This window comes from Rhea pennata, chromosome 1 (genome assembly GCF_028389875.1).
Source record: "Rhea pennata isolate bPtePen1 chromosome 1, bPtePen1.pri, whole genome shotgun sequence".
NCBI lineage: Eukaryota > Metazoa > Chordata > Aves > Rheiformes > Rheidae > Rhea > Rhea pennata.
In genome coordinates, this window is record NC_084663.1 from 104,899,429 (window position 1) to 104,909,526 (window position 10,098).

General features: G+C 47.6%; 1 protein-coding gene across 2 annotated transcripts in view; it reads right to left on the minus strand.

Moving 5' to 3' along the window:
• The window catches only part of CADM2 (cell adhesion molecule 2), a 664,728-nt gene extending 658,500 nt beyond the window's left edge, over positions 1 to 6,228 (minus strand). For both annotated transcript variants that reach the window (XM_062572942.1, XM_062572932.1), the window contains exon 1: positions 5,799 to 6,228. In XM_062572942.1, coding sequence (XP_062428926.1) covers positions 5,799 to 5,859 — 61 coding nt within the window. In that variant the 5' untranslated portion in view covers positions 5,860 to 6,228. The remainder of the gene's footprint in view (positions 1 to 5,798) is intronic.
• Between the last annotated feature and the right edge of the window lie 3,870 nt (positions 6,229 to 10,098).

Here is a 10,098-nt window from a genome sequence, read left to right on the forward strand (position 1 = left end):
AAAGAAAAAAATCTTAAAGAACCGTTGAAAAGACATCCACATTTATTTTTCAAAATACTTATTTTTTTCAAAATGTTTTTAAGTTCAACATCAGATTGAGAAAAATATGATTTTACAAATAACTCCTTGCTACTAGAAATTGTTTTTTTCTTCTTTCTTCCTTTTAAGCATACCTCAAAAAAATCCTTGGAAAAAAAGGACATGCTCTCTAAGGTCAAATTTAAAATTGACACAATCCCAGTTTTACCATTCCACATTTGTTTTGGAATGCGTATTTTGTAAAGTATGTCTGCTGCATTCTCTTTAGAGAGGATTCTCTATTCTTTCTAAAACCTCCAACGGAATTAATATGCTGAGAGATTCACATTTGAAATCCAATCAAAGTATTTCTTCTTCCCCTTTGATAAGGCATTAAGAGGGCAATTAGAGCATCTTCTATTGCCACTTTTTAAATATTAGTTGAAGAGAGAATCATTGTTCTGTTCTCTGACACAGGCAATCAAATCTTCCATTCCACTGAAGTCCTCTTGGCAACTACCTGATGTCCATCAGAGTTTACCACACAGAATTGCTATCACTTACTTCATTACAATTTGTGATGCAAAAATGGAAAAAAAAAAGGAAAAAGAAAGAAAAAAAGAAAACCCAATCTTGACCTTACACAGCAAAACTAAAAAGACTAATTCTTTAGTGGACCAAGCAACCGCAATCACAAACATTTGTCAACAGAAGAATTAGACCAGAGTAATGGAAAACTAAATAAAGGAACAAAAACTTGCATAAACTATGGGGTAAAAACAACTACAGTACTTTATAATGGAAATACAACTGACAAGATTAAGGAAATTTAAAATAGGAAGCAGATTTCAGTTTTACACTTCTGAAATTGAAAAAAAAGGAACTAACATGAGGACAGAGAAGAAAAATGTATTTGTTGCAGAGGAGGCAAGTGTTTTTGCTAATCAACATTCCAGCGAAGTTACTTCTTCAGTGAGAAACTTTGAAAGTGTTTATTGTTGAATTATAGGCAGAAATAAGGCAACTGCATTAGGTTTTTCACTTTAAAGTGACATCACAAACCTTATAAATGGCTAGCCAGGGTTTACGTGATAGAAATTCAATAGACAGAGAGAGAGAAAAAAAGAGAGAGTGTCTATGTGTGTGTGTGTGTGTGTGTGTGTGTGCGTGTGTGTGTGTGTGAAAAATATTTATTCATTTCTTAATCCTATAGACCTTGCTCAGGGAAGTTGTATAAGGTCATCAATGGGAATTTTGATTAATTAGTTACTTTCTGGTTGGAAACTGTTTAGCAGTGCTGTGTTATGACTACTAGTAGAAATACATAAGGAAGCCAAGCAAAGGAATTCCTAAAATATGAACTAACCAGAAAACTGAACAGCTAATAAACCAAGCCTTGGTTAGACTGATGTTAAGTCATACAGAGAGAGTAACCATGACGCAGAGTCATAAAATCTTTCTACCTCTATGCAAAATATTCCAAGTAAAATCTGTACCAACTTCCTCCTAAACTATTGTCTTCTATTCTGTAATCTATCTATATCCTCACTGAACTTACTTAATTACTACTATATGCTTTTGACTTGTTGTACATCATAATAGCGTAACATTAACTTGTTCAGCCAACTCTCATGCATAGGGCATTGGGTTGCCAAGATTTAGCTCACAGAACTTGCAGTGAAAATTCAGAAAGAACATTAGCTACACAAGATACTGACTAGTTTATCACAACATTGTCTTAAATTAGCTTTTCTGAGATGGAATGATTTGTACATTTACTCATTTTTTAAAATTCTATTTGTAATGGATCTGGGCTCATGAAAAGATTCTCACCAATAAACAATTACCTATCTTCACTGATTTCTTGCATCAGTAATCACAGTGGCAGATAAATTAAAGCATCCCTGCATTATTTTCATTAGTAGACAGGTTGCAACTATTTGAAGTGTCTGTAGAAACCATATTTAAAAGATTGGTCTGGTGTTGGCAGAGAAGAACTGAAAATACTTCATTTGCTATCATGTACAGCTCTATCCAGTGTCTTCTGAGAAGTAGAGAACATTAAGGCATTAGATGCCATTTGCATTAGCACACAGCAGGGGGCTATAGCAGCTACAATTCCAGGATAATCCTAACCCTTATCTGTATACTAGGAATTCAGCAAAACTACTTTTAATATTATAGTTTCTCACATGATAACGCTTTAAAATAAACAACTCACTTTTCAAGTTGTATAAAAACATTTCAGAAGATATGCCTAAATTATTCTAAATACATGCTGTCTTCCAACTGTTAGGTTTCTCAAATGGCTGAATTCATGAAGTGGAAAAAAATAAACCGAAAGAAACAAAAACATGAGTATGAGTGTAAACACATATAACAATTTAACCCCATGGGACACAGCTTAAGTGCTCCACAATCGTTAAAAGTGCACAAGCTAAGAACCACAGCAGTTCTACTATTTCCTACTATTTTCACAACAAACACTGGAGAGGGCAGAGCAGACTAATATCATATCCGAACTCAGCTGACAAACTGCTTCTCAGCTCAACGTGTTATTACTCCCTCTTCCACCTCCATCTCTCCCCTTTCACAGCAAGCAGTTGACACTGGGCTCTTTTACTTATTTGCTTGCTTTCTGAAAGGACTGCTTGCTGTTAATGCTATTCCATGCACAAGCTGAGAAACATTATTCTGTCCTCTTCTTTCAGTTGATGTTTTATCAATACTCAAGACCAATTCCTTAAGTAAGGCTCTTAACAGACAATACTGAAAAGCCACACTTCCAAGCAGAACGTAAGTCAGTTTGACTTTTTGTCACCTTGTCTTTAAACTTAATTAGCTTCAGTTTCACTAATAGGAACCATACTTAGTTACAATCCAGAAGTGCTTCAAATCCCCAGAACAAAGATTTTATTCACGTACAGAGCTGACGAAAAAACCTGTGTATCCCATGGCCCACAAAAAGAAAGCGGAGAAATCTAACAAATCCATTGAGCCACTTCACAGCACAGGGAAGCAAAGCAAGCCAACAGGAAAAACTACTTTGAAATGTAGTTGTAAAGCTGCCGACAAGAAATGTGTCTAATATGCTAACTGAGTCTGCTCTCTGTGCCAAAACAAATGGCAGAAATCAAGTAAATAATATTTATGAAGTAGCACCGTAAGATGGACCAAAAGAATTTCATATCCAGCCAGACACAGCCACTATTCAGAATAATCTTCTCCTACAAGATACTTATTCGTTTCTCCATTCTCCTTCACTTCAGAAGGTGAAATAACAGAAAATATTTCCTCTCTCTTCAATCTGAGGATTACAGGTTTTCAATGTTCTTATTTTTAAAATAGTGCCCAGTAAAACTGACTCCTGAAGCAGTACTCTGCTGAAGTGAGGTATACTAAGTGCCTGAGTATTTTTGATTGCAGTTTTAATCAAGAACTGAAAAAAAATATTTGTATGAGAAATTGAAATGTTGGAGATGTTTTATACACATAGAGGGCAAGCTGAATAACATCTTAAGAAGCAACCTTTTCTCCATCTATAAGGACAGGCCCAATCTGGTTATTTTCAGTCAGACAGAATCAGATTTGCATTGCATGCCTTTTCTTGCAACATGTTTTTTACTTGATGCTCTTCACAGAGTTACATTTTGCCTGGCACACTCCCTAAACTGCTGTGAAAGACATCACTGTTTTTAATCACTGGTTTACTCTTAAAAATGTGATACCGCTGAATGCAGCTGATTGCATCTCAGGAAAGATCAAATCCTCCTCCTCCAGCAGCAGCCCCGATTTTATTGGTGACAGAAAGTCAGTCCAGACGTTCCCCCCTCCTGCCCCCTGCCTTTTGCAGCGCAATGAATTGACAATTCACAGGGAAATGTAAAAGGCAGAGAAGAGCCAACCCCCAGGTGCAGTCCGCCGCACATGCCCCAATAAATGATCTTGCATAGCACCAACACAGCAGTTCCTTGTGCAGTGACGTACAGGGCAACTCATAAACATTGGTAAAGAATACAAATAATCTACCCTATAAAACTGTCATTTACAGTTGCCAAACACACTCCCCGATCCCTTCAATGCTTCCACAATCAGTAACTTTTTCGGGAAGTGAAGCTGGGGTACTTCAAGGTTTCTGAATGGTGCGGGGACAAGACTCAGGCACCCAGGCTGCCTCTGCTTTTGGTATGGGCTGTAATTTACTGATCTCTCTGGAGATCTCTAGACGCATGATGCAGCCGAGAGAAACGTGAAATATATTAAACTTGACATGAAATGGCATGACGGAGGCGAGAGAAAGAAAAATCTTACAAGGTCACTTAGTTTAACCGGCTGTTCACTTCTAATACCCCAACTGAAATACACCACACACCGCGCAAGTCCAAGGGAGAGAGACGTCTCTGTCCCCCCGGCCGCCCGAAGCCGTCCTGCGGATCACGAGCCCGTGAAGAAGTTGCTGCGTGACGGCTCCCTGACCCTGCTTACACTCGCCCGAGGCCGCCGAGCTGCGGCGCCGGGGGCGGCCGCCGCCGCCGCCGCCACCCTCTCTCCCATCCCCCTCCCCCCCCCCACACACACACACACTCTCCCGCCCGACCGTTACAACCCCTCGCGCGCCCGCCCCGCCCCGCCTCGCCCCGCCCGGCGCAGCGCGGCGCCCCGCAGGGCCGCCAGGGCAGCGGGCTGAGCCGCGCCGGCCGCCCCTCCGCCGCCATCCCGCGGCCGCGGCCACCGCTGCCCGCCGGAGCGGTGCCCCGCGCGCCGGCGTCTCCTCTCGCCTCCCCCGAGGCCAAGAGAGCGCTGTCTCGGGAGTCGCTGAGATTTCCCGCACGCACGCCAGTCATTTGCATGATAATAGTGTTCCGTAGGTTTCCCTCCACTGCGGTCGCAGCGGTTGTTACATTTCACTTGAAAGGATAATATTAATTAAGAAGAGAGGTGGTGATGGTGCGATGGGAACGAAGGCGGAGGTGGGGAGGAGGAGGACAGGAAAGAAATGTATCGAGTCTGGAAACTAGCTGCAGGAGGAGAGTCGTTTAAAACAGGATATTAAAGAGATTCGCTTCTGAAGCCTCGGTTCATTCGATGGTTTCTTAATATTACATATATCCTTATCATAGATATATATATTCATATTTATACCACGTATGTATGTATTCTTGCCGGTGGCATGAGCGAGGCACGCACTCTTCCTCCCCACACCGCCTCTCCGTCGGGGAGGCATGTTTAAAACCCACACGTTTCCCTGGGATGTTGTTGCAGTGCACACGCTGCTGCTGCACTCGCACTTTCAGAGGCACGTTTGTGGCCGATGAAGGAGGGCGAAACGGCCGTATGAGACGGAAGGTTACGGAGAGTTGAAAGGGTGGTTGCAAAGGCTGGCGGAGGGAGGGAGGGGAGAGGAGGGCAGTTAAGGGCGGGAAGAGGTTGGAGGGGCGAAGGGCAGAAAGGGTTAATAGCCATGCAGCGCTTTAGCGCTGGAAAGCGCTATCCAAGTGCTAGTGCGAGCGGCGGGAGGCTGAAGGAGGCAGGGGACGGATGCAGGGGAGGAGAGTGCACCTGGGGCAAGGGGAGCGCGGTGGGGGGAAGAAGGAGAGGGAGCGCGGGATGGCGGGGGGAGTGAGGCGACGGCGCAGGGTCAGGAGGGACGGCGGCGGCGAGGCCGCACGGGGGAGGGGCGGGGGTGGAGAGAGGGGCCGGGGATACCCCGGGCCGCCGCTGCTGCCCCCTCCCGCGTCCCTCCCCGCGCGGAGCAGGCAGGGGTGGGGAGGAGGCGGTACCTTGTATGAGGATCCCGCAGAGGCTGTAGAAGCGCAGAAGCGCGCCGGGCTTCAGCCGCATCCTGGGGGCTCCCCTCGGGCTGGGTGGGCGCCAGGCACACAGATCCGCAGCCTCCTGCCGCTCCGCTCTCCGGGCGCTTCCTTCCCCCCGCAGGAGCAGCCGCCGCCGCCGCCGCCTCCGCCGCAGTGTCTCCCTCGCTGTATCCAGTGGGGTGAGGAGGAGGAGGAGAAGGAGGAGGAGGAGGAGGACCAGGGTCGCGGGGGTGGATTGGGGAGGGAGGAGTGGGGGGGAGCGGCTCTCTCCGCCGGCTCTGGCGCTGCTGGGCAGGTTCCCCCGCCGGTGCGGTGCCGGCTGCCCCCTCGGGCTCCTCTGGCCCCGACGGCGCGTCCGCCTGCCCGCCTGTCCCGTCTGCCGCTCCCGGGCGGCGCGCGGCGGCGGCCGGCTGCGCTCGCGGCTGGCGGCTTGCGCGGGCGCTCGCGCCGCGGCGCGCGGCGAGGCTGCTCCGCTCCCAGCCGCTTCCCGGCTCGAGACACAAGGGCGATCTCCGCTTGCGAGGCTCCCCCGGCTTCGCCCCGCCCCCGCCGCGTCAGCCCCGCCCCTTTCGGGCCGGGAGCCACGCCCCGGGACACGCCCCTGGCGCCACACCCCGATCGCCGGCTACACCCCAGCCCTCCCTGCGCTGCGAGCACGCCCCGGCCGCCGCCTTGGCCACACCTCCGCCGGCGAGACACGCCCCTTGGCCCTGGGCCCGCCCCCTCTGTTTGCCGTGTTACTGGCAGCGGTGCCGCTCCAACAGAAAGTCTCGGCGGCCGGGCGGCCGGCCAATGAGGCGGCCACGGAGGCGGTGCGAGGGGCCAGGTTAGAAAACAAACGAGCGTTTCACGGAGGCTCGGGCCGCGAGCGCCGCTGAGTGGCAGCCGGCGCGAGCCAATGGCGGAGAGAACCGGCTCTGCCGCGGCTCTCCGGCCAATGGGCGGCGACCGAAGGGCGGTGCGGGGGCGTGCGGCCAGGCGCTGTCCATAGCCGGTTCTGAAGCGGGGCCGGCGCCGGAGCGGCCGCCACGCGGCGCGGCGCCGAGAGCAGCGCCGGCGGCAGCGACCGCCTAGGGAGCCGGCGCTTGCGGGGGCGCCAGGCGCTGGGGGCAGGGCGCGCGAGCCGGTCCCAGCGCCGCGGCACGGGGCGGTGGCGTGGCCGTGAGCGCTGCGCGGGCGGCGCGGGCAGGGCAGGGGAGCCGCGGAGGCTGCGCGACGCGGCTCTAGGGCGGCCGTCATCTGGCAGGCCGCGAGGAGAGGCGGAAAACCCGCGCGGGAGGCGGTCTTGCGGCCACCGGTCGGCTGTGCCGGCGGGAAGGAGAGCTGGAGCCGGGAGAGGGAACGGAGCTGAGCGGGGGCCGGCGAGGCGCGGCCTCTCTCGCGCCGGTGCCTTCGGCCCTTGGTGGTCGTGGGGAGGCGGCTTGGACGTTACGGCCGCCGCCAGTGCCCCAGAGGCGCGAGTAGCACCCCCGGCGGCCGGTGCTGTCTTCGCGCGGGCTGCGGGCCGGCACCGGCGCGCTCCTGACGGCCGGCCGGGTGGAAAGGGAGGGCGGTAACCCCAGGGCGGGCGGCGGAGCCAGGCGCCGGAGAGAGGACCCAGCCATTTTGCTTCCCGTCCTTACGGGGGAGGCATAAACCTGCTTCTCCTCCCCCGGCTTTTCCTCCCGCATGCCTGAAAGCAGCAGAGGAGAGAAAGCCTGGCTGAGTCTCCTGTGGCTTCAGGATTAAATGTGAGCCTCTGTAAGGAAAGAAGGTAGACCTTCAACACAGTAATAACGGGACTGGCTCCTCTTTAAGGTAACCCAGCATTAGCAGTGAGGAACTTTCTAGGCTCTTGGCAGCGTTACCTAGGCTCTGAAGGGCATGGAGCGAGGCTTGTGTTTGGCAGTTTTCATCAGGAGGGTTTGTAGCATTGAGCTGGTACCCAAAATTGCATATAGCGTAAAAGTTCAGACACTGCATGTTAAAAGCCCGGGGTGGCAGGATACTTCTTCATATTTAGCTTTTAGTGATTAGCATTTAGTGTTTAGCACAGTACCATACATCTTTTGCTAAAACCTCTTAATTGAAAAGAGAATACCTCATATTTACGTTGCTGGACCTGTCTGTAGTTGATTGCCCAGGGAGTCTTCTTACCTTTTCTCAGAGAAGGCACAGGAATACGCTTGCTTATAATCAGGTATTTCTCCAGCTGTGATTCCATCCCTTCTCTGTTGAGATTTGCTCTCCAACACAGTGCGGTACATACTATGTAGTACCTCTCAGAATTGCAGCTTTGAGTGAATGAACTAAAAATGTCAACAAATGTTCAAAACTTGTATGTTGTTTTGGGAGAAGGAATTAAAAGAGATTCTGACAAAGTAAGTAATTTAAGTCTTCACTGAAACAAGGCCATCCAACCTGAAGTGCTTTTGTATTAGTTTTAATGCTTGGCAATTCTATACTTTTGACAAGATATATTTTTGATTGTAGTCTTGTTCTCGGAAGTATTATAGGAAAGGTACAAATAACGTCCCAGCTTCCACATCAGAGAGGGTGAAAAGAGGTCACCTGGCAGATGTAGAAATAAAGCACTTAACTGTATGTTGTGAGGATTCCACATCTTTGTCACGTTAGTACATGGAGAAAAGCAAATTTCTGTGTTCAGAAACACTAATTCAAGTTTTCCACCCAGAACTGAGTAAGTTTGGCATTCCATCATACTCAATGTCTAAAATATAATCAGAAATGCTGATTCTATTCTCAGGTGTTTCTGAAATCAATCAGTAACATTTTCATTAGTTCACAGAGGGGTTGGCAGTAGTCTTCTTTGTCACACAGCAGAAATCTTTTACTAAAGATTAGAGAATTAAACCTTGGATTCAAACCCCACCAATAAACCACTGCAGAATACAACTGGAGAAAAGTAACAAAAGCTTTTCATGTGACATCTGCTAAAGTGAATTTTCGTTCTATTGTTTTTTAATAGCAACCAGAAATCGCTAGTTTATTTGACCAATGATATATCTGAAACAGCGTTTAGATTAGAACTGTTAAAAATACCAGAAATTATGTCTCTCTTTTTTTTTCCTCTGATCAATAAAGCTATTGATTGAAAGCTTATGTAAATGTATTATCACATCTATGACATGCACTGGCCACCAAATGCATGTAAATGTCACACATACGGGACAGAACTTTGTAATTGGTCTGTGCACCTCACATGCAGAATGACCAGAAGCCTCATTACTTCCAGACTAAAAGGGCAACAGGAACTATTAAGGAACGACATTTCAGAATAGAGTAAAAAGTAATATCCTAAAATATCATCAGCAGTTCAACACTGAGAACCAGATACAGAATGTAAACATTTTATCAGAACTAGAAAAGATTTCTTTTTCTGGTTTGCCCTGATATCCATCAAGATGAGACTTACAGATACTTTAAATACTAAACAAAGTAAAAGAATTTCATCTCCAACAAGTTGGTAAATATCAAGTGGTCAACCTTTACACTTTCAGCATAGATCTTATACTATGGGGGGTTTTTGATTGCCTTCACTCAAAAGACAGACAAACCTTCCTCTAGCAGAAGGAAGCACCCAGCATTCTTACTTGCTTCTTCACAATTATTTATTCTTCATCTCTTTCCACATTTTTCACAGGTTTTGAATGGCTGATGAAATTGCATGCAGCCCTTATCGTGAGGTCAGATCATTAACTGCTTCAAGTCCTGATCTGCTATATGGTCAGTTATTTTGCTCATCCGTGTAACACTACTGTTCAACAAGACTTTGGGCTTCTCTGTAGAAAGCGAAATTCCACCTCCTTTAGAAGGAGCCATCTGTTTTGCATTGAGTCAGTCTACCTCCAGACTTTATCTCAAAAGAAAAACAAGATCTGAAGGGATAATTATGATTTTAATTACCTAGAGTCTCCTCGATAACATCAGCTGGTCAGTGCTTATGGAGAAGAACCAGTAGCTGAAAATGACTTATTTTTGGCCAAAACATTGAGTTTCTACTGAATTCATTAAACAGTGGAAGATGTAGAAAGAATTTATGGAGAATTTATGGTTGTGAAACATACCTCTAGACATACTCACTCTCTGTTATGTTCTACTGTATGTATTTATAAGTAAATTTTAAATAAAGGCTAGGGAAGGGAGAGAGTTCCAACAACAGCAAAAGGCCCAGAAGAAATAAGTTATGGAAAAGACAAACCAGTAGTGACAGAAGTTAGAGACAAATTCTATCCCAACCTGTAATACAGCTAAACACTCAAGATAA